Source organism: Electrophorus electricus, chromosome 8 (genome assembly GCF_041902795.1).
Source record: "Electrophorus electricus isolate QZ-2024a chromosome 8, ASM4190279v1, whole genome shotgun sequence".
NCBI classification, from domain to species: domain Eukaryota; kingdom Metazoa; phylum Chordata; class Actinopteri; order Gymnotiformes; family Gymnotidae; genus Electrophorus; species Electrophorus electricus.
The window spans coordinates 13,889,752-13,913,931 of NC_137504.1; the positions used below are offsets into that span (position 1 = coordinate 13,889,752).

A 24,180-nucleotide genomic window follows, 5' to 3' on the forward strand; every position below is an offset into this window, starting at 1 on the left:
CAGTGGGGCTTTCCTGTGAAATAATTTGTTTGGATTGTTACATGCAACAGCTGGTCTTTAAATATAGGTGGAAAAAATAATATTTATTCCAAAAGATTGCTTTGCATGTCAGAAATTCTAGAATGTGCTCAACTTTATGGCACCTGTACTTGGCCACAGATTTTGCCAGTGAATCTGCTTATAAAGTGCTGCATTGGAAGAAGCCAAAAGAATATAAATCCCACATGAAGCATTATTTAAAGAGATTTCTTACCAGGGCCTGTGCTAATAGAAATAAATGTATTTTTCAAAAACTAATATTTTTAAACAACACATACATTTTTGAGTTTTGGAAGCCATATTACATGTATTACCTTTTGAAAAAGGTACTGTCCAAATAACAGCTGTTACATGCACAGAAAAAAAGGAATGAATTGAGATACAATGTCCAAAACATAGATAATGTTAAGCACAAAGAGCTTCCAAGCGAAGGATAATGATTACCATAGAACTAAAGAACCTTAGTTTGTTTCTGAACCAAAATGAACCAAACCTACATATCACCAGATTCCCATTAAAAACAGCAGTCTGAAACAAGTTAAATAACCTTGCATAACATACAAAAGACCACTGATTCTGTTTTTCTGTCATCCTGCTTCTAACACACTGTACATGACTCTGACACACTGCAGTTGGTAATTAGCGTAAGCAGAGGAAAAACATAAAAGTCTTGGGTCACCAGGCCTGGAACTGTACGCAACTCATTTCTTACAGTACACTCTGATGACTTGTCCTCCACTCTCTTGTACAGACCTGCATGGGTGTTTGCTTTTGACATGGATATATAAAGCCTTCAGCCCACAGCACTCCTCCCTGTGTGACATTTCAACCCACATTACTCCTCACTTCAGGACAGGAGGTCTGCACTGTACTCCATCTAGACATTCCGACTAGAAAATGTTCAAAGCGCACATATCAGAAAAGTCTATAACTATTCTGCATGCTAGAGGCAGTCAGTGTCTTACACTAGATATTTTCCCATACATGGAGATATATACATATACATATATACACACACACACACACACACACACACACACATACACACACACACACACACACACACACACACACACATAAAATGCACTGTCTCTAAAGATAGATATAGATATTCAAAATTGTAGTACATAAAGTTTCCAGAGAAACAGGATGTTTCAGATGGTGATCCTTCATCAGCTGGGCAAGCAAAGTGCTTCACGTGCTTTAAAGAGAAGCTCTTTGCTTGCACAGCCGATGAAGCACTGAAGCTGTTTCACGGTGAACCTGTTGATTCCCAGATGTGCTCCACTGAGACTGGCCAAGTTAACATACCAGGAATGGCCACCAAAGTCACTGTCGTGCTCCTGATACCACTCATGCACCACCCTGGCACAGTGAGGTGGGTCATTATCCGGTTGATAGGTACCATTACCACCAGGGAAGAACATTAACATGTACAGGTGCACATGGTCTGCTAGGATTGCCAGGTACCCATTGGCATTCAGACACTCATACAGTGGTAATAGAGGTCCAAGATCATGCCAAGAAAACATCCCTGCCACACTGCCACCAACAGCCTGCATTTGGCCCAAAGTTGTTTCTTTGGGGGTAGCTCTCAGGCTTATACGCCACTGTCCGTCCACTTTATGTAGCACGTACTGGGATCTGTCCGAGAAGGCAATGTTTTCCTATCCCCCAGTGTGCAATTACAGTACTCCTCTGCAAGCTGGAGGTGATGTTGAAAATGAACCTTGGTTAGCATTGGCACCTTAACCATGCGTCAGATTCGCAGGCCCAGACATAACAGTGTTTGCTCAGTGGTGATCCCTGACACTCTCCTACTTGCTCCTGTGTTCAGTACAGAGGTTAACTGCCCACTGTGGTGCATCGATTGCTCTGTACCACTTGCCAGAGTCGTCGTTCCCCTCTGGCATCAGTGGCACATGAGGCACCACTGTTATTCCATTGGGAGGCACTCAATGTGATGGCACTAGAACATCCCAAAAAGTTAGCAGTTCTCATACACACACACACACACACACACACACACACACACACACACACACAGGTTAGCATAGGATGGTCCTATTTTAGTACCTGCACTAACGCTTCTTATTTGTGAATAAGACTTGGAGTCAAATATGAATTAGTTCAGAGTTAACACAAGTTACAGCAGTTTTAAGAAAATGTGGGAGGATTCACATATTATATATACAGCAAATTGGAAGGGATCATGCATAAGAATATATGTGAGGCCACCCCCGTGTCCAAAAGGGAGGAACCACATAGAGTGGTGAACAAAAAGCATAAGATCCTGTGGGACCTCCAGATTCAGACAGATAAACAAGTAGTGGGGAACCAACCAGACATTCTGATAGTATAAGATGCAGAAAACAGTGCTGGAAATAGATGTGGCAGTCCCAGGGACTGAAAGAAGAAATAGAGAGAATGTAGAAAGTTAACAGTAATGGTGACAGGGACACTTGGGGCTGTGAGAAGCTGGAGAAGTGGCTGTAACAGATCCTAGGAATGACAACATCAATCTCGGTTGAGAAGCGCACAAGCCTGGGAAAATACTGCACCACACCCTCACAGTCCCAAGCTTCTGGTAGAATGCAAAAATGTGAGCAAAAATGGCCACCAACTGGATATATATACATATACATGCATACATATATTCAGATTCAGAATGACTTTTTGTGCCACAATATTATTTCGTCATGGATTTCATTTTGAATGGATTTATGCAATGTCCATCTACCTACATTTAATCTATGTAGGTAATAATATGAATTTTATGTATATATATTTTTTACTTTAGTTCCTCCCGCACTCCTTGGTGCATTGGGCAACAAGCGCTCTCCAATGGGTCCTATCGACTGCAGCGTCTCTGGCTTCGTCCAACGAGCGTATGTCAATAGTTTTTAGGTCGGCGATGAAGGTTGATCTCCAGGTGGTTTTGGGTCGGCCTTGCTTTCGCTTTCCTCCTGTCGGTGTCCAGTGTACAGCTGCCTTTTTGTATGCGTTTGTCTGGAAGACGTAGGAGATGACCAGCGAGACGCATTCTGCATTCGGTGACGATTTCTTCCAGCTTCCGCAATCCACTCCATTGAAGAACTTCCTCATTGGTAATTCTGTCCTTATACGAGATGCCCAATATTCAGCGGAGGCACTGTTGATGGAAAACGTTTAGTTTCTGGGCGATCCTCTTTGTATTCCTCCAGGTTTCACTGGCGTAAATATATATATATATATATATATATATATATATATATATATATATATATATATATATATATATATATGTGTGTGTGTGTGTGTGTGTGTGTATCTAATAATATGTGTGTGTGTGTGTATATGTAGCGAGAGAGAGAGAGAGAGAGAGAGAGAAATCTGCAGTTTCTATTTGTATATCTATTTGTAAAGCCATTGCATTTTTTTATTTCTTGGTTTATTTGCTTGTGTTTTAATAAAGCAGCAGGTCCCAATGTAACTACAGATTGTACATTCATATATAAATGCCAGTGTCAGAAACACATTTCTGTGTCTAGCCAAATGTAATAACAGGGTCACTAATACAGCCCTTGCAATTTGATGGGCTACATCCTTCTGCCTTTCTCCTTTTGGAAAAACTAAAACATATCTTTATCACTAACAATCCCTGATAATCATTTCAGCTGTCATAAGTAATAACTTAAGATGCGCTAAAAACAGATGCCATTAGGTCCATACAGCTGTTTCATATGCCAAGACCTACTGTAGAAGGAAGACCCATAATTGATATAAGCATTTTAATTGTAGTGCACTTAGAAAACCACAAACACTTCTGCCATTTAAAACCTGTATAATGGCTACAATTACATACTTAAAATTTTATTCCATTTTCTACCAACATTGCATTACCGGAGTCACACTCAAAATCTTATTCCGTACACAAGCAGGGATGAATATTATTTAACATATGCTGCTTTGTCAGACTGAACACATTTCATTTTATATTCCATCTTCATTGTGTTTTGCTACAGAAATGCAAATCATGAAGTAAGTCCTCTGCGTTTTCACTTTCCATCATAAACTGGGCAACTGTGTATAACAAAATGCTTTCCTCAATAAGCCCTCAGTTTATCTCTCTATTATTAGTATTATCAGTATATTAACCCATTTCGCCACAGATTTGATACAAACTTCAAACCTCATCTACTGCCTGATATTTTCTGTTGGGTTCTCATACACCACATGCATACTCCCCTGCTTCGTTCCGTTCCCGTCGTCCCGTTCAAACGCTGTCGTCTGATGTCGGCGCCGCTGAGGACCTTCGCTGAAAGCAGCGGCAAGCGGGTTGAGTTAGCTACTTCCCGCACGACTGGCAGCGCTCCAGGCCGTGGGCGTCGCACGCTGGGCAGCGCAGCTCTCGGATGGACTCGTTGAAACGGTTGGCTAGCATGGACAGCTTGCTGCCGTGACACACGGAGCAGGGGGCGCTGCCTGATCCTCCACACTGCTCGCAGCCGCCCACCTCCTGCGGGGAATAAACGGGCAAACCTACAAGCACTGACAACCGCCCTCACTAAAGGAGCTCCAAACTGGGTCGAGGAGGAGAACTTGGTGCTCAAACGACTTTTCATGCTAATGCGCTTTGTGAAGGACCAAAAACGCCTGTCGGTGTCTTCTGCTAATGCCCACGATGGCGGGTAGATCAGCTGCACAAAGCAGGGAGAGAAACCCTTTCAACCCAGTGAGAGCAGTGCCATTTGTACTCTCAATGACGAATGGTACATCTGGGATTTGAATTAGCTTTTATAGTGTTGGAGCAGCACCTTAGCCAGAGAAACTACGTGGAATGATGTTAACAAAGTTGAAGCCAGTGCTTATTACATGGAAGGCGAGAGAATGAGGAACACAATGGACTTTACATGTAGCGTTTTGTGCATAATGCACGAGGACTGGTGGAAAGTTATTTTCAGTGAATGAAATGTTATTTTTCAAATCGGCTTGCATGCAGAAATAATTCATGCCTAATCCGTGCCTTATTCAACTGGAAATAATGTAGGTGTTATAAACGTGAGGTGCTGCAACCAATAGACAGTTCTGCTATTTGGATAAAAATCCGACACCAAATCAACAATTATTCAAGCCCAGGCCAGAGCTATGATACATATGTTTATGCATTACCTTTAAGCGAATTTGTTGCATCAAGTAATCTTTCTATGTTTCTATGTCTAAGATGGTTTTTGGTTCAGACCTTCATGGGAGCCTTTTGTTTAGTTGTAGGACTGTGTTCCTCGGTGCGGGCATTTCTTGCTCTGTGCCTCCCCTTGGCCCGGGACTCACGACCTGGCGAGGACTCGCCTCCCTCTCCCCGGGCACGATGGTGGCTTCTGCTAGTCTCGGCTTTCTTCTGTGGACCCCGGATGATCTTCAGGTTGTTCGTGTAGATGATGATCTTTCCAAAGTCTAAAACCGGCTCCTGAACAGAGCACGAAAACGCATGCACGCACGCACGCGCGCACGCACGCACACACGCACACACAGGGGCCAAAGTACACGTGGTTGCAGATTAGGTAGAATGTACACAAAAGCCAGGGATCAAAGCTCTCTGCCATTTACTCTGAATCTGTTTGATTCTGATGCTGTAAACAGCTAAGGCAGTGAGTAGGCAATTTCATCACAGAGACCCTTTGAGAGAAAGCTGGAAAAGAATATTGCCTGCCTTTCATGACGAGTTTGATTTGCTGCACTGCGGATCCACCGCAGAACTATGGCAGGCAAACTTTATGACTGACACTGTAATAATACGGAGCAGAATTATATAGACGCCTTTTTCTCTGCAGTTCTGACTATTTCCAGGCATCGATATTTGCCTTGTGTGCGAGGATGGGGGGGGGGGGGGGGGGAGCATGGATCCAATCTTGTTTCATATTCTGATAAGCCACTTTCAGCAGCTGCATACTAATAATACATTATGCTCGAGGATTCGGCCTAATTATTCACCCCAATTATCTGAGAGCGGCATTGTGCAAACACGCTAAATGGGAAAGAAGAAAACACGCAGCAAACAATTAAAATAAAGCTAACACTAATGTCCGGTGTCCTGAGGCTGAAACAGCTGAAAGCTTCAGTGAAGACTGCGTGTCTCTATAAATAGACAAATTCGAGGAAAAGTAAGAGACCACAAGCGAAGTATCAGTTATGTAACACTACAGTGAGGAACTGTAATGCGGGGGAAGGGGGAGTGCAAAGCTACAACAAAGCGCTCATACATCGCAGCGGCAGTGTTACGGCGACGGTGTGAAGGCGATGGTGCCTTATCCGAGCGCAAAAGTCATACCACGGCGTTACCCAGACTCACTTTGTCATCGCCGTCTTGAAGATCATCGTAGCACAGGGGCGCGTAGCCGCCCGTCCCCCGGTAAATGTTGATCCTCTTGGCGAGGAGTTCTTGCACCTCCTCGAAGCCACACAGCTGCTCGGCGTGCAGGTGTCGGGGGAGCTCGGCGTGGATGAAGCTGTGGGGGTACGTCTCACCAGGACTCTCCAGCTCCTGGCCATCCTCGTACACGTGCTTGAGCACACGGCCGCTGTAGGATGAGGCCAGCTTGAACCTCACCTTCCTGGGTTTGGCCTCGTGCATCGGCCCCTGGTTCCAGTGGGGCACCTCCATGGTCTCCTCAGTGGTGAGCGGCTCACTCGATGTTTCCTGCGAAGAAGCTGCACCTGGTACGCGCAGGGGCAGGGCAGTTTGGAGGAGCAAGGTGAAAGAGGGAGGCGAGGACAGGGCAGCTGCTCCGCGGTGTGCCGCTGAATTATTGAGAAGCCAGATCAGGTGCAGAACAGGAGAGGCATAAACCGCGGTGCTTTCATTAAATAATCATGCTCTAAGCAGGTGTGTCTCCACACTCTTACGGGAGGGAGCTGAACAACTCGAAAAGCTTCAGTTGTGACACACACTCAGAGTCCCCCTGTTCTTAACTGATACTATGCTTGAGAGCTTGGAAATGGCGTCTGAGTTTAGTTACCCTTAGCAACACTTTACTTATTATAAAGTGACCAAATGAATTTTTGGTGTTTATGAAAGGCCATTGAATTACACATTTAAAAATTGTGTTAAATATGGGTTTATTTAAGGCAATTTTAAAACATCCATCAAACTACACTGAAGCAGAAGAGCAAAGAGTTAAGTGGATTACAAGTGAATTTCTCTGCAGGAGAACAGTGCCTTCGGACTTCAAAGCCATTTGTTCAGCCTTATTCAGTCTCACTCTGCTGACAATTTCCTTCTTTTGAGCCATTTTATATCACTGGTCATTATGGATGATGGCCATTAATATCCATCATATTTTCACACAGTATCTTGCAGTGTATGTAAAACCCACCATGACATCAGCAGAATTTTCAAGATAAGACCATGGCCAGTGGGGAACCATCTAATCTAACAAATGGGGGACATAACCCTCATGTATTCTAACATTAGTCTGGCAATTATCTCCCCAGTTGACCGTTATTTCATTCTGACTGACTTCCAAGTTATTTTTTTCCCCTCTTTTTCACCCAGTTCGTATTTGCTGTGGAGTCATTTGTGAGACTTTGTCTTGCTCTCATTTCAGTGCAACAATCATTTAAAGTCTTTAGCTAAAAGATTTTTGCTACGTTTGGACTGTGTGATTCATCTTCCTTAATTTTTCTGACACCAGTGGTCAAAACCTTTTTGCCGTGAATGAGAATGAGACTTGATGCGGTTAAAAGTTCTCTGGATAAAACTAGAGGCATTTGACAACGTCTTTGTAAATGCATTTAATGCATTCACTCAAGAGACAAGTAATCGCTTCAAGTACGTCTATTCCCTCGGAACTTTCTTCCACTTGATTGCTAAAATAAATAGTTTTGTTTTTTTTAACAGATGACACCTTATCATTGGCATGATTTAGAACTTGTAAACTTAGATGATTTAGAACTTGTAAATTTGTTAACATCCATTTTGCTCTTTCAGAAGTCGTGTATTTAAACATCGATGGGTAATTAGTTTCAGGCCAGTATTAGTAAACTAATATCATCCAACTTGTTGTAGCCAATGCGTAACTCCTTATTCCTATGTTCCCATTGGTAATGAGAGAGAGAGAGAGAGAGAGAGAGAGAGAGAGAGAGAGAGAGAGAGAGAAGGATAAACAGCAGCTGGAGAGGGCTGTGAAATATTCATGTGTGTCTTAAATTATGTGTGAATTGAGACTGAACACAATGATAATCTGACTGATAATCATAGGGGTGGGATCGCGCAACGAAGAAACGAGGTTGTGTTGCCAAGGCCGAGGACCGAGCATTTCTTCTGCCATCGGAAAAAAATTGCCTATTATGCTGATTTGAACTGCGAAAGAGAGGCCACATCAAATGCTGATGTAGTTTATCAAAATGGTAATAAGGCCTTGAAAAGGCGAGTAGTTAAACACGGACCGCAATAGGCCTCTCAAAGAGGCTGTACTTACTTGGCACCATTTGTCAAAGAAATTCAGGAAAATTCTGCCTATCAACCTTCCACATATCAACATGGTGTTCATGTCAGCTTCAGTTTTAACTATCAGTGGTGTCATAATCAGACCTAAAGCAGCCATTGTATAGCTGCATCTGGCTCTTATAAAGCGAGGTGCCATTTTGCCAGTAACATTCAAACATGCCCTACTGTTTACCCACAAAATAGTGTAAAATTACAGTACTTAAGGGTAAACACTGCTTACTCTCTACTCTCTCTAGTATATGCTATTTTCTGCTCATTCATATTTTTTCATCTTAATACACCATGGACCTATTGTGCAGTACACCAGTGCTCAGTTGCTAGGGTTCTAAAGGCAGGCTTTTTAACACCGCAGGGAGCTGGATCGCAGAGAGCAGATAATGGCCCGGGAGTCAGCTGCCAGTATCAGGCTGGGCTTCGTCTGAACTACTGCCGGTGCTGAGGCCCAGCGAGCTCCTGCAAGGGAAAGGGCCCCTCCCTCTCCACCCCGCTGGCTCGTTAGGAGATGGTGGCTCTCCTGCTCACCCATTTGACTGGGCATCCCACCGTTCTCCCCTCTTAAGCTCACGCATGGGGTTTGATCTGCACTTACTGCATTCAGCAAGATCAAATATTTTAGTAGAAAAAATACTTAAGCAAGAGGAATTTTAAAGTAAAATATTGCACTTAAAACAGGAAATCTGTACAGAAAATAAAAAAATGAAAGACACAGTAAAGGCACAGTAAAGAATGGTTTACAATGTAGTAGAAACATATCTATAGATTAACCTTTTTTGTGGCATTGGGGGGCTATTTTTCTATGGTCAGACTTGTCTGTATTATAATGAAAATATATGGACAGGTTGAACCAGACATATGGGGAATGCTTTTTTTTCCCTCAGATGCTTCATAAGCATTTGACCTAACCTCCAGGTGAAGGATGAAGCAGGAATTGCTATTTGGCTTGAGGAGAACCCCTACAGGAAGGAACGTCCATCTTTATCACTACACCTCTCACAGCTCACAAATGTGCACATGCCGACAGCTGGTATGGACCACCACCCCCGGATCGTGCAAGGAAGGCTGTGCTTGGATCGGCGTTGCCGCGAGCTCCAGCAGAGCCCAATCCAGGAGCACTAAAGATGGAAGAAGGTGGAGGAGAGAGGTTCTCTGGGTATCAGGAGGAAAAAGCCCATTTCTTAGCTGGCAAGCACTATGGCATCACGCTCTGAATAATTTAGAAGGTGTCAGCTCATAAAAAAAAGGGGAAGTCACAGAGAGCAAAGCAGATGAATTGTGGAGGTAGTAGGCCCAGGTCAGTCGTAGCAGGCCCTCTGGTGCGTGGGTCGGTCAAGGGAAATGTACGGACGTACCGTTTCGAGGTCAGGGTCAGTGAACGATCCGGGAGTCAGCAAATATGTGTAGACAGGTGTTCTTGCAACATGACTTTTCCTTCTAAGTAATTCTAACTGGGAAATCCCAGAGAGCTCTTGCTTTACACTGACTGCAAAGAACAGCATATTTTGTTCCTCCCACTGTACTAAATTTGGCTTGGCCTCAACAAAGGCTGCACGCTTTGCATTCTAGAATTCTAACCGGCTTGTACCCATAGTACAATCAGCCATGCTGGCCGGCTAACAGAACAAATAGAATGAATCCACATATTAATGGCTAAATTAATGGAGAAGAAAGCATTCTAGCTGACAAACCCTAATAGTATCCCTTTGAAGAAGCCCAGCTAGGGCTCTCTAAATATAGACTGAAATCTCAGCAGCTGATCTGTAACTGCTCACACTGACTCACACTGTACTCTTATGTAATGGCCAGACACACCGTACCCACTGACGCTCATACCAACCGGCCGAGTCTCTCGATCACCCACTCTGCTCCTCTGAGGTAACTTCTGTCACAGGTGTCGATCTCATTTCTGCATGCACTTGACACAAGTCACTCAAATGCCTTTGGAAAGAGCCTAACTCATTCGACAGTCAGCAAGCCTTAGAGGGGAACCGCAGGGCTTCTTTTGCTATTCTGTATTCGGACCTCACCTTAGCTCCATTTTTGGCAGTATTAAGGCTGGAAACAATGTGAAGGTTGTGAAGGTTATTAGGTGACCTGGAGGATGGAGAGCCACACTGCATAACTGCATTGTGCAAAGACCAGTGCTATTTGTGTTCTGCTTTTATTAAGTACCTGGGCACTGATGCACTGTAGTTACAGCATTTCTCTTTGAGCATAGGCATGCCTTGTATAAGCCGTTGCCTGACAGGGTCTTTCCAGGGATCTATGGACTTATCGGCATATCTGACCTCAGAATGGCAGAGATAGCGTTTCAAAACAGCGGCAAACACAGCTTGGCTATGGCTTGGTTTGGTGCTAATTCCTTATACGGCTGGCTAGGAAACAAATAGACCTTACAGAGCCAAAGAATGATTATGTAATATAATACCCAGTAGCATCTGAGGGAAAGCTGTTGTTTTCCTCTCTGCTGTCTCAAAATAGTAGCCAGGTGGTGAGGTCCGTAGAGCGCCTCTTTAACATCGTGATGTGTTCATTTCTTCGTGCTGTGCCAAGCTACCATGTCGTTTTACTGTAGCCCTGAGAGAATGCATTGCACTGTGTTTCTCATTCCCAAAGCTCAGCTTTATGGCCACCGGTGACCAGGCACAGACAGTCCACCATGAGTCCAACACAGTCAGAGGAGGACAGAGTGTCTCTGTAATGCCGGCCTTTTTTGAAGGGAATCTAGATGGATCCATCATCACTCCTTCCCTTTGATCTAGCCCTTACATTAGCCCCAACCTTAGATATCACCTGCAAACGTCAGGACAAGCTGCACTTCAAAAACTGCACCAGCCAGCCCCCTTTTCTGCTGGTGTAATTCACAAGTCTGGCCTTGTTGTCAGTGATCTGATCTCTGTTTCATCTTCCCTCCAGACTGCTTTGAAGATGAATGTTTTTTTTCAGTCATGCACACTGTAGCCCAAATTCATATTCGTTCTCACAGGATGGATTACTCATAGGATGATTACACCATGTTTCGTTTTTTTTCCTAATTAAGGCTTCCCAAATCTACAAAAGGTGGAGTATCCGTATGCAGAGAAAGATGCACTTTATTTGAAGCTTGAGACCTCCTTTGAAGCCGTTCATTATTTTCCGCTGGCTCATGAGTGCTGGTCCTCAGCGGTTCTTGTCACAGGATAAAACATCCATCATCATCCACAAAGATTTGGCAAGTTCGTGCTTTGGTCTGTACAAGTGCTCACCACAGTAACTTTTCAAGTGGAATCTTTGGAGAGGCAAAGTGACAAAGCAATGGGAGAGCTTCAAGAGGCAAGACGATTTCACAGCCTTCTGCCTTCAGTCCATGTTTCTCAGCGCAACATTCATAAGAGAACAGGATCCTTAAAGGGTCAGTCAAGGCATCAATTTAAGACCAACCAAAGGTGAGAAGTCTTGTTTTTCAACACAAGGATTGACCCTTGATGTGAATAATGCATGAATATTTCTATCATAATGCATGCCATGTTCTAAATGTTATTTGACCATTTGTATGGCATAATCTCTTATAAACACCATCTGATGTTTCAAAAGATTCAAGGAAACCAGGCAGAGTGTTACTTCTAGTCCATGTCAGGGTAGTTTTTTGTCAAGGATGCCTTGTTTATTTCTCTCCCCTTCAGCTAGCGTCATGCCTACAGCTTGCTTGAGCTCTCACAGTGTGTGTGTGTGTGTGTGTGTGTGTGTGTGTGTGTGTGTGTGTGTCACAGGAGTACAGAAATGCATGTGTGAAGTTCTTTCCTCAAAGTCTGGACAATGTATTCTGTGACATGGTAGTGCAGGCCACAAATATGCCATAATTGAATCCCTCATGCCTTCCTCACTTCAAGTTCCTCCCCAATTTCCCTCTGAAGTGTCCACGCTTGCTTGCTTTTTATGCTTTTGCCAATTTCCTCACTGGTCTTGCTCTACCTCCATAGACCATCATGTGTTCACCCACATTCCTGCTCCGTCGCTTTGATCTGAAGCCCACAGGTTCTTTCCATGCCTCACTTTCTCCTCTTTCCCCCTGCCTCTTGGGTTCACACTCTTCACTTCCCATGTCTCTCCTATCTTTCTGCTCTTGTTCTTACCATGCTTCTTACTTCTCGCTTTCCCTGTCATTCTTCTGAAGTTCCTTCCATCGTAGCCACATTGCTCAGCCATTCTTCTTGTAATACTAATTTTTTTTTTATATTTAATCTTAGTGACATGCCTGGCCTTTCTCCTGTCTGTCTCTCACACACAGCCCGTCTCATTCTCTCATTCTCTCTCTTTCTCATTCTTTCTCTCTCTCATTCTCTCTCTCATTCTCTCTCATTCTCTTTCTCTCTCACTCTCTCATTCTCTCTTTCATTCTCTCATTCTCTCTCTCTCATTCTCTCTTTCTCTCATTCTCTAATTCTTTCTCTCATTCTCTCTCACATTCTCTCTTTCATTCTCTCTCTTTCTTTCTCTCTCTCATTCTCTCTTATTCTTTCTCTCATTCTCTCTTTCATTCTCTCATTCTCTCTCATTCTCTCACATTCTCTCTCTCTCTCATTCTCTCTCCCATTCTCCCTCTCATTCTCCCCCTCTCTCTCCCTCATTCTCCCTCTCTTTCTCCCTCTTTCTCCCTCTCCCTCATTCTCTCTCCCTCTTTCTCCCTATCTCCCTTTCATTCTCCCTCTCATTCTCTCTCTCCCTCTCTCATTCTCCCTCTCTCTCGCTCATTCTCCCTCTCCCTCATTCTCCCGCTCTTTCTCTCTCCCTCTCTCATTCTCCCTTTCTCATTCTCCCTTTCTCATTCTCTTTCTCTCCCTCTCTCCCATTCTCCCCCTCTCTCTCCCTCATTCTCCCTCTCCCATTCTCCCTCTCTCTCCCTCATACTCCCTCATTCTCCCTCTCTCTCTCATTCTCCCTCTCTCCCTCATTCTCCCTCATTCTCCCTCTATTCTCTTTCTCTCCCTCCCTCTCTCCCTCTCTCTCCCTCATTCTCCCGCTCTCTCATTCTCTCTCCCTCTCATTCTCTTTCTCTCCCTCCCTCTCTCCATCATTCTCCCTCTTTCTCCCTCTCTCCCTCATTCTCACTTCATTCTCCCGCTCTCTCATCTCTCTCCTCTCATTCTCTTCTCTCCCCTCTCCTCTCTCCATCATTCTCCTCTCTCCCCTCATTCTCACTCTCATTCTCCCCCACTCTCTCTCCCTCATTCTCCCTCATCCCTCATTCTCTCTCCCTCTCTCATTCTCCCTTTCTCATTCTCTTTCTCTCTCTCCATCTCCCTTCTCATTCTCCCCTCTCTCTCCTCATCTCCTCTTCCTCTCCTCTCCCTCCATTCTCCCTCTCCCCTCATTCTCCCTCTCTCATTCTCTTTCTCTCCCTCCCTCTCCTCCCATTCTCCTTCTCATTCTCCCCCTCTCTCCCTCTCATTCTCCCTTTCTCATTCTCTTTCTCTCTCTCTCCATTCTCCCTCATTCTCCTTCTCTCTCTCCCTCATTCTCCCTCATTCTCCCTCTCCCTCATTCTCCCTCTCTCTCCCTCATTCTCTCTCCCCCTCATTCCCCCTCTCTCATTCTCTTTCTCTCCCTCCCTCTCTCCCTCTCTCCCTCTCCCTCATTCTCCCGCTCTCTCATTCTCCCTCTCTTTCTCCCTTTCTCATTCTCTCTCCCTCCCTCTCTCCATCATTCTCCCTCTCTCATTCTCCCTCATTCTCCCCCTCTCTCTCCCTCATTCTCCCTCTCCCATTCTCCCTCTCTCCCTCATTCTCCCTCTCCCTCATTCTCTCTCCCTCTCTCATTCTCCCTTTCTCATTCTTTCTCTCCCTCTCTCCCATTCTCCTTCTCATTCTCCCTCTCCCATTCTCCCTCTCTCCCTCATTCTCCCTCTCTCTCCCTCATTCTCCCTCTCTCATTCTCTCTCTCTCTCCCTCATTCTCCCTCTCATTCTCCCTCTCCCTCATTCTCCCTCTCTCCCTCATTTTCCCTCTCCCTCTCTCTCATTCTCTCCCATTCTCCCTCATTCTCCCCCTCTCTCCCTCTCCCATTCTCCCTCTCTCTCCCTCATTCTCCCTCTCCCTCATTCTCCCTCTCATTCTCTTTCTCTCCCTCCCTCTTTCCCTCTCTCCCTCTCCCTCATTCTCCCGCTCTCTCATTCTCTCTCCTTCTCCCTTTCTCATTCTTTCTCTCCCTCCCTCTCTCTCCATCATTCTCCCTCTCTCATTCTCCCTCTCATTCTCCCTCTCATTCTATTTCTCTCCCTCCCTCTCATTCTCTCCCTCATTCTCCCTCTCTCATTCTCTCCCATTCTCCCTCTTTCTCATTCTCCCTCTCATTCTCTCTCCCTCATTCTCTCCCTCTCCCTCATTCTCCCTCTCATTCTCCCTCCCTCTCTTTCTCCCTCATTCTCCCCCTCATTCTCTTTCTCTCCCTCCCTCTCATTCTCTCCCTCATTCTCCCTCTCTCATTCTCTCCCATTCTCCCTTTCTCTCATTCTCCCTTTCTCCCTACCTCTCATTCTCGCTCTCATTCTCTCTCCCTCATTCTCTCCCTCATTCTCCCTCATTCTCTCTCCCTCATTCTCCCCCTTTCTCCCTCCCTCTCTCATTCTCCCTCTCTCTCATTCTCCCTCTCATTCTTCCTCTCTCATTCTCTCTCTCTCTCTAAGAGCAACAAGACCAACCATGGTGACTGATGAGGGATCCAAGGGCAGCTCGTGGCGTCAGCCGAGCCTCGTGGCCCTCTGTCATGATCTGTTCGTTTGATTGACATGTCATCCAGAGCAGACGTTTGTTTCTTTTTCACAGGAGCCTGAGCTGGCCACACTCCACACAGTACAGGGACCTGGCAAGACAGGGCCGGCCTATTTTTAGAGCCTTCTAACGTGTTCACGTTCAGCCGGCCCACAACTTTTCGAAAGGGGATTTTTCACCATGTGCCGACAAGCACTGCAAGTACCCTGACACCTGCTCTTGATAAGATGAATTGATACCAACCCTGTCTGTGTTGTCTTTCCCCGCAAAAGGAAAACGATAAGACAGGTTATAAGCTCCATCCTCATACGGGTTCAGTGATGGCATTAAGCATTCTAAATTCTGTAAAAATACTACATTCTAAATACTGTAAAATACTCTACTCCCTTATTCTAAAAATGCCTGTTGGATGGTGATCTTACAGGACAGGAAGGAAGACCTGAAAAAAAATGACCTGCAATATTAAAATAACACCCACAGCAGTTGAGCTCTAGTCCACCGTGGTGTGTACCAAACCGGTAGTTGCATTGTAAACTTTACAAATGGCAATAAGGTGGCTGTGGACTTCAAAGGAACCCCAACTCTGCAAGCAAAATCATAGCTCCATGGCTATCAGTGCTGTCAGGTGAATAAGCCAACCTGGTTGGTGAAATCATTCACACAGTAGAACAGAGAAGATTCAGGTATGAGTGGCAAAGACACACAAAAAGGTATCGGTGCTGATCGGTGTTGCTTTGGAAATGTGCTGTACAGGCCTGTTGTGGAAGAAAAAGTCAATTTATTTTACAAATGAACTTTGCTGCTGGGACGCAGTCCAGTGACAATGCTTTAAGTTTAAAGATAAACAAGAAATTTATGTTTCACATTGCTTTTGAAATAACCACCAAACTATGCTTTTTAGCAAAATAAAATTGATTTTGGTATGTGGAGGCCCACAACGAAGGGGAAGAAAAAAAAAAAAAGACATGATCTCTTTCTGTTGGAGTACATAGAGAAGAGCAGAAAGTAAGGCTTTTGTATAGTATTCTATATGTAGTATTCTGCCTTTAGTATAGTAGAAGATACTATACTGAATGTGTATGTGCTGAGAATGTGAATATTTAAACGTGTTTATATTATAAAGTATGTTCGCATATGTTTCTGACTACTGCCAATCTGCAAAAGCACAGGTATGCTGTGTGGGTGGCTCAGACCTCAGGTTTCTGATATGCTTTACTCTGGTTTAAACAGTATTGACCTTTTACCCATATGGCCTTGGGGGAAAAAAACAGTCGCACCACTTCTTCAGTCACTCAGATGCAACTCAGGAGCACTTCTGAAATATAAATAGGGATACATAAAACACGGTATCGATGTTATTAAAAAGTGGCATAGTATATGTATGGGCTGTAGTCAGTGTGGGCCATATTTGGATGTTTGTGACATCAAACATCTCTGTGATGAACTGTATCCAGTACAATAACATCAACTAACAGCTGTCAGAGGTGGCACAAACATCAGCCCTACCAAAAATCAACATGTCTCAACTTGTCCCTAATTCTAAAGGCCACAACATGAACTTAAGGTGGTTGTCTTTATTCTCAATATTAAGACCTAGCTCATATAAGTACCTTGACATCAAAGACTTCTATTATATAATAAGAACAATGTTGAAATAACAGTAAGAGGTAATAAAATCATGAATCACTATGCAAAGATGAGTATCTTGAGTCCTTATGTCAGGTCTTGGTCAGTAAAATAGCTTTAACAACTTCACATGCCTTTACACTGAGTGGTTCTACATCAGTCCATCTGGAATATCTTGGCTTTCTATTCTTTTAGAATGTCAAATGGATGGTAGTACATGGAAAGCATATTTCTGAGGATTCATGCAATATTCGAGAAAACCCTTTTCTCTCTGTCTCAAGGATGAAAAGAACTTCCCTGAAATCACAGTACTGAGCTCAAGTCCTGTGATTGCTGATGGATAGTTAATGGGAAACCTGGGCCCAGGTCCACACAAGTGTGCGTGCCTTTGGGGTTGCTCCTGATCCACCACTTATCATTACTGCTGCATTACTAACCCCCTTGGGCGGTATGCTGTCCATGCTCTGTTTTTGAGGACTTTGTAACCTACACATAACCCAACAAGGAAAGTTAGCAAGGAATTGCACATGCTGCCGTTATCAGCAGCATGGCTGAAGGTGATCATTATCACCGTTTCCTCACTGTGAGTTATGCCTGGCCCCAGTAACAAATTAAGACATCCATTATCAATGAAGTGTTCATTGTCATTTATTACCCAATATCTATCAAAAATATCAATAAGTCAGAAATCATGATGGCCAATGAAAGTTGCACAGTTTTTCACACAAGGAGCAAAGTGTCTAATAATTTGGAGCCATTTTGTCCAACTCCTTGGGGCTCCATCTGTGTATGAAGTGGTGACCATTTTGTTGGGACAGTTCCTCTGAAAGAATCCTAATGGGGAAATGTCCAGACTTTACTATGATCCACAGCGACTTTATCATGGATTAATGAGAAGTTGGAGCAGAGCTTCTCCTGAGCAAATTGCTCCAAGGCTACAGTTCGGCTTAGTTATCCTTCTGACCTAGCCACATGAATTACACTGGACTCCTCATAATGACAAACCAATAAGCAGCATTTGATCGCCGCTAGACTCCAGGAAGCAGCTGGCGGGTCTCCTGTGACCTATTCTTCACTTTACAGCCAGAGTCGCCCAGATAACAGCCAACATCCTCCCATGAATCAACTGTGGGAGATGAAAGAATAAGAGCCTCAATCAGTGCAAGACCTTGGAACTTCGTGAAGAAAAATAAAAGACCCAACATGTGACTAAGTGGCACCCAGTGCTATCAAAAATGCTGCAGTGCATAGCCTGAAAAACAGCTATTTTTGAGCTTGGACTCCATTCATCATAAGTCGCAAGCCTCGATATTTGCCTCCATACCAACCTTGATGCCCTCTTCACCACATGACCCATGCACACGGCCTGAAAACCACTCCTCTGACCAACTATCACTGATTGGTTTCTGGTTAAAGGCATCATCAGCCTTGGGCACAATCAAAGCAAAGCAACACTCCTTTTTGTATCCATTTGCCTCCAGTTAGTCAGGTGAAGAAATAACTCAGCCCATGACTTGGTTCCATTCACCAAGTCCAATCCAAACAAGGGTTTGTCTGCAGAAGGCTCCAGCCCTTCCTGCGGTCATAAAACTGGGTGTTTATTCATGGAGCGAGAACTGAACTCCAGGCCCATGAACACCTGAGTGTGCCCCCTGTGCAGTGATGAGCCAGCCTGATGGAGCATTGCCGTAAGGAGGACAGCCCCAGGTGGCCTCGCTGTTGCCATGGATAGGGCCATCAGAGAGGACGCTGCTCTGCGAAACACTCCCTCTTGTACATGCAAAAATGCGCGTCATGCCCATGAAAAGTCCCCAACAGGGGCATGGAAAGGAAAATGAAGAGTCACGGGGTGGAGGGTAATTGCAAAAACATCGCATCTCTTCTTGCTCCGCTTCGGGCTCCTGCCTGAAACGCTGAAACTAAGCCTGCCGTTTTAAGCCTGCTGTCCCCGTTGTCATTCTTCTCCATCTGTTTGTAGGTTTGGATCGACAGGGCTGGAGGCTCCAGTGGTCTCACTGCCCGGGGGGCACAGAGAAAGCCCCTAACAGGCCTCTTCAACTGGCACCTCCACCAGCAAAAGCACTTTACTGTGGTCCGTGGCACAGTTGTGTGGAGAGGGAGGTGTGTGTGTGTGTGTGTGTGTGTGTGTGTGTGTGTGTGTATGCACGTGCACGCGTGGCAACAGTGCCCTCCACTGGAACATGCAAAAATAAAGCTTTATAGGGAAGTGTCTGGTAAATACAGTTTAATATTTTTAAAAGATCTCTCCACTTTAGACATTTACTGGACTCAAGCAGTCTTTAATGTATAGTGAATACTGTTGAAATGTACAGGGCTACAGTAAAATTAATCTGATGGCAAAGAATTCAGTGCACATATTGACTCATAACACACAAACAGTAATGAATAATGTTACACAAATGGACTGATTGAACAAACTGATTTTCCACTGTGTCACTAACCTGTGAAGTTTTGTATTAAGAAAGAAAACTTCCAAAATTGAACTTGACAAAACAAGAAAGAAAAAAGGCAATCAAATAACCTGACCAAACATGCACCCTGGGAGAGCTTTTATTTTTATATATATATATATATATTTTTATATAAACAAACCCCCATCCCCACATTCACCCACCTATCCATCCATTTGAAATACCAGAGACATCCATCTTTAACTAAGAAGTACGGGCAGGTCTCTTTATACAGCCGTAAATACAGTATACAAATATACCCACAGCCAAGACTAGCCTCTCAGTTTTTAAGAACTGCCCAACACACCTAAACATACAGGCATGCACAGTTGCTTTCAGGAACACTCAAGTGCAGTAGAAACAGTGTACATCTGCCTCCTCATCCTCCTCTTCATCTCTCGGACCATTTGACACACAGCCAGAGGGTAGCAGAACAACACTGTAGTCCAGTCCTCACAGATGCTGCCCTACAGATACAGATACAGCACAAACACAGACGGCTTTTAGCAGAAGCGCTTATCCAGAGCGACTTACAAAATTGCTTCTCATTTACTCACAGAATACATCCTAGCCAGTATAGTAGGTTAGAGCCAATATACCAATTAACTAGAATACTGTTGGAATACAGGGATTAGTGCTGATGCCTAGAAGTGCAAAATGCTCCATCTTAGACAACGATAAGTGCAATAAACAAGTACTAGAGTTTGTTAGTCAACAAAGGAGTACTAGTTTCAGTTAGTCAACATGGGGTCAGTGGTCATTTATGTCATTCATTCATTTATGTCTACAAAGGAATAATTTAAATTAATGAGTCCTTTTTAAAATTATTTAATAATAATAAAGTTGAATAACAGACATTGGTAAACAAATTTAGCAAACAAACATTCTCACTTTTAAAATCTTTTTGGCAGACACTGAAAGTTTTAGTCAGACGCTAGTTTCAAAGTACTTTTGCTTAGAGGCACAACTACAAACAGAATATTCCATAATGTGCCCTAGTCCAATTAGAAAAAGAATACAGATGTGCTATTAATTGCACATTACAAAGTTATGTCAGACTAAGGCTGGATATATTCTGACATATTTCAGTATTGCTACCTTATCTGGTGGCTAAATAGGACTAACACTTGCAACAGACATCAAATAGTTGACTCACCAAAATACCTCAGTTTTTTTAAGTATTACAAAAGCCACAGAGCCCAAAGTTTTTTGTTGCTAGCCCTTTTCAGTAGCTTGGGAACCAAAACGCTTGAAGGCTAACTGTAGTGCTAGCTGGAGCCTAGCGTCATGCATTTGCTGCAGTGTCGAGATTAGACATCGCTGACATTTTTCACTGGGGGAAAAAAAGCAGATAGCCAGCAAGCTAACTGCCATCGAGGAAATGGCTACTTCTGTGCTGTCGACGAGGATGTTGATTAGAGGAAAGTGCCAGGGGACAGTGAAGTAGTGCTGGTTTTCATGTGTACCCTGCCATTTCTACATGAAGATTATTCAGTTTATCACTCTTTTCCATGCCCGCCAGTACTGATACGATTTGGTTCCTTTGGGGATTGCTGTTTGGCAACTGGTCCAATGACAAATAAATGTTTTAGCCGGATTTATCTAGAAAAGTGTACAATGGACGAAAGCAAGCTGGACTGCGTCAGTCTAAGAAATATGAGGATATTTTTGTCATACTCTACCAGTTAACGTTCCGCAGACCAAAAATGTAACGTTTATTCATGCCACGCTGGTACTTATGAGAAATGTTTGGAGCTGTCTCAAAGCGACCCTCCACCCCCTCATGTATGCAAACTGTATCAGACCAGTGCTGCTCATTGTTAACAAGCTGCTTAGAGGTTATAAAAATAAAAATAATAATAATTATTAAAAAAACAAAAACAAACAAACAAAAAAAAAAAAAAAAAACCCACACAACACTACACAAACCCTTTGATCCAAATTGGACAGCCATGCAGTCTGAACCTTTAACAGGTTTTAAAACACAACTTAAAATGAGCAAATCTGCACATAAATCTCATGATCAAAGCTCTTTTTAAATTTTGCTGTTGTTTACAGTTTGCTTTGATGGTCCCCTATATGTTAGCTACAGAAGCAGAAATTGCTAACAAATTATTCGCTAAAAATGTGATTCTCAATAGGGTTAAGGATAGAATTAGGTTTAGGGTTAAAGTTAAGGTTAGAGGTGGGATTAAGGTTAGGGTTAGATTTAATGCAATCTATTGCATTTCATTTCAGTTGAACTTAATTGATATTCAAATGAATGTTGTTTAGAGATGAACTAACCATCTGCAGAGGGATAAGAAAAACCCTGCCCACAAATGTTTGCTATAAAACATTTGTTCTGATAAAAGAGGTTTATGAACAAGATCACAGAACTAGCATTGAAAACATTAAAAGAAAATAAAATGTATGCAGAGTATCTTAAAATATGACAGAAATCTCCATTACATTTCGAGAGCATACTCCTTTCACTATGGGGGGGGGGAATAATAATAATAATAATCAACTCCACTACCCTGTGTGCCCGTGTGTGCGTGTCTGATGTATCGGAAGGTCCGCACCCTGATCTTGAAACGTTCTCTGATGCCGACCCGCATGGCAAAGGTGGAGCCCGGGAGCAGAGGAAGCCAAAGGCACTCACCAAACTGATGAGCCAAACTCAGCTCCAGACAGCAGGGCAGCAAGGCACCCATCACACCTGGAGGGCAGAGCAAAGGAAAGCAACAAAATCAAATGGAATTATGCCTTAAGAACCAGCCAAGACATACAGTTGTCTTTTACTTGTCACTTCAATAATTTCAGATCTTAAAAGCAAGTAATAAAAATGTCAATTTCAACTACAGTACTGAAGGACAATGTACTTTTATGCAGGTGGAATTTTAAGTTTGCGGAGTGTGTGTGGTTATTTTGCTAATGTTTCTAACAAACAAAAGGCAATACCTCTAATTAGCATAATGAAAATATCAAAACTATAGCAGCTGTCTCAAATTTCACCATTCAGTAGTGACACTATCACACACTGTGATCATATTTCTCAGTACATTTTGTATGTACTAAAAAAGTAATAAAAATGGAAAAGCTCACCTGCTCTTCTATGGCATTTAATTTTAAACAAAATACTTCAAGTAATGTAAAATGAAGCAATTTTGCGATGACTGATCATTTACATAATGCCAATTGACCACTTCTCTGCTAAATTAAAGCATTTGTGCCTGATATTAGTTATGCATTTGCAGCATGTTTTACCTGCACATCAGGGGGGTTTTTTTCCAGATGATGTATGCATTGCATTTTTTGCAAAAATGTTTTTTTCATGGAGTAAATTTCCCCAGAGACATACAGAGAAGGCTCTGCTTGGAACATTTCAACCAGAATGAAAATCTCAGAATTACAGAGGCACTCAATGGTCCTGCAGTCCACATGCCAACACAACCTTCAAAAGATGCATTTGTTTTACAACTGCAAAACTCTCAGCTGCTGCTACATTTAGGCTGGTTTTTTGTTTTGTTTTTTACTGGTAATGTGTCCCCCTTACAGGTGCTGTTGTCGGCGCACACGTCAAAGAGGCCCGTGCTCCAGTCGCCGCCTGTTTGAGTGATGGTAGTCACCGTCGTAGTGGTCATCCCGAGGCCTGGCTGGGTCAGCACAGGAAGCTGCATCGCACCACCCTGAGGTGACCGGCCCGTGCTTCCCATCCCGTGGCTGCCCGAGTCAACTCTGAACTGTGGCGAGAGAAGAGGTAGTTGGTGCATAGTAAGCCCCCCCCCCCAAGGAAATTCGGACGACGCAGCGTCAGGGGCAATTTCCGTTTTCACGAGACGAACAGCACGATGTGTCCTCCTGTCATGAATATTTTGACAGTGTTTTTCACAGCATTACCCTCCATACAAGTGATGGTGTCTGATAGGGAGCACACTTACATAATGACGGCAGTGGAGACGTCAGAGTGCAACAGCTCCTCGGGCTAACGGGAGCGAGGGGGGAGGATGAGGGTGAGTTTGCCATGGTGACGGTGGGGTGTGCTCCTTCAGATAACTGCCTGGTCAAAGACTTAAACCAGCAAGCTGCACCGGACTGATAAGAGGCCAGCCTTCTCCAAGACATTCACACACACACACACACACACACACACACACACACACACTACCCAAACTAGAGTGAAGAAGCACACAATGGAGAAGGGTTACACAGCCAGGCACAGTGCCCAATTCTATAGTCAATTAAGACGCACACAAACATGGCTGACACACAATCTGCTCACACAAATGACCATCCATCTCAACACAATAAATGTCCCTCAGCATGAAGCAGAACGCAGTGGATGTTTCAGTCCAGAGTGTCTCCCAGCCCTGCCAACCTGGTCTAGTCAGCAAACCCAATTCTTAGAACATCATAACATGATACGGATGTTACAAAAATTAAAGAAAGCATCTAAAAGTAAACTTTGCCTGAACCAGTGAGGTTCCTATGTGTGTAAAAAGCTCATGTGGTAAACAAACATACTTGGCAGGGCAGATGTGTACATTTCCCCCCGAGACTAAAGATTGGCATCATTTCCCTCTCCTGTGCATGAGACACATATCGAGCTGATCACATGCATTTCAGTGCACTGCAGTCAACTTTCAATTTGTTGAGGATTAGCTACCGAAAAAAAACAAAAAAAACAAAAAAAACCCAAAAAAAACCAGCGACAACTATTATCCCACAACGCAGTGTTTCCCAGCCTCGGACTTGGAGCACCCCTGTACTGCACATTCTGGAGTGTTCCCTGCTATAACATCTGATGAGACTGTAAAAGAGGTGACTTTAAAAC

General features: G+C 43.7%; 2 protein-coding genes across 4 annotated transcripts; both read right to left on the minus strand.

The window, feature by feature from the left end:
* Positions 1–3,431: 3,431 nt before the first annotated feature.
* grxcr2 (glutaredoxin and cysteine rich domain containing 2) lies at positions 3,432–6,846 on the minus strand. The gene is made up of 3 exons (XM_027023051.3): positions 6,368–6,846; positions 5,261–5,485; positions 3,432–4,537 (listed from the first exon to the last, which is right to left on the minus strand). The coding sequence occupies exons 1-3, from the start codon at positions 6,677–6,679 to the stop codon at positions 4,367–4,369; spliced, it is 708 nt and encodes a 235-aa protein (XP_026878852.1). The 5' UTR covers positions 6,680–6,846; the 3' UTR covers positions 3,432–4,366.
* A 12,283-nt stretch (positions 6,847–19,129) lies between these two features.
* On the minus strand, positions 19,130–24,158 carry plac8l1 (PLAC8 like 1). 3 transcript variants are annotated; one of them, XM_027023048.3, is made up of 4 exons: positions 23,288–24,158; positions 22,903–23,089; positions 21,929–22,065; positions 19,130–19,831 (listed from the first exon to the last, which is right to left on the minus strand). In XM_027023048.3, exons 2-4 carry the CDS (start codon positions 23,060–23,062, stop codon positions 19,700–19,702), a joined length of 429 nt encoding a protein of 142 aa, XP_026878849.1. In that variant the 5' UTR covers positions 23,063–23,089; positions 23,288–24,158; the 3' UTR covers positions 19,130–19,699. The 3 variants fall into 3 exon arrangements, with proteins under 3 accessions (XP_026878849.1, XP_026878850.1, XP_026878848.1); XM_027023049.3 differs by lacking the exon at positions 23,288–24,158 and having other exon boundaries at positions 21,883–22,065; positions 22,903–23,275; XM_027023047.3 differs by lacking the exon at positions 23,288–24,158 and having other exon boundaries at positions 22,903–23,273.
* Between the last annotated feature and the right edge of the window lie 22 nt (positions 24,159–24,180).

Coding starts and splice junctions, on each gene's coding strand:
- grxcr2 (XM_027023051.3), bottom strand. CDS start 6,679: ATGGAGGTGCCCCACTGGAACCAGGGGCCGATGCACGAGGCCAAACCC. Junction 5,486..6,367: donor TTCAAGACGGCGATGACAAA/GTGAGTCTGGGT, acceptor TGCTCTGTTCAG/GAGCCGGTTTTAGACTTTGG. Junction 4,538..5,260: donor AACAAAAGGCTCCCATGAAG/GTCTGAACCAAA, acceptor TATTCCCCGCAG/GAGGTGGGCGGCTGCGAGCA.
- plac8l1 (XM_027023047.3), bottom strand. CDS start 23,119: ATGCACCAACTACCTCTTCTCTCGCCACAGTTCAGAGTTGACTCGGGC. Junction 22,066..22,902: donor GTGCGCCGACAACAGCACCT/GTAAGGGGGACA, acceptor TCTGCCCTCCAG/GTGTGATGGGTGCCTTGCTG. Junction 19,832..21,928: donor GAGAACGTTTCAAGATCAGG/GTGCGGACCTTC, acceptor CTGTATCTGTAG/GGCAGCATCTGTGAGGACTG.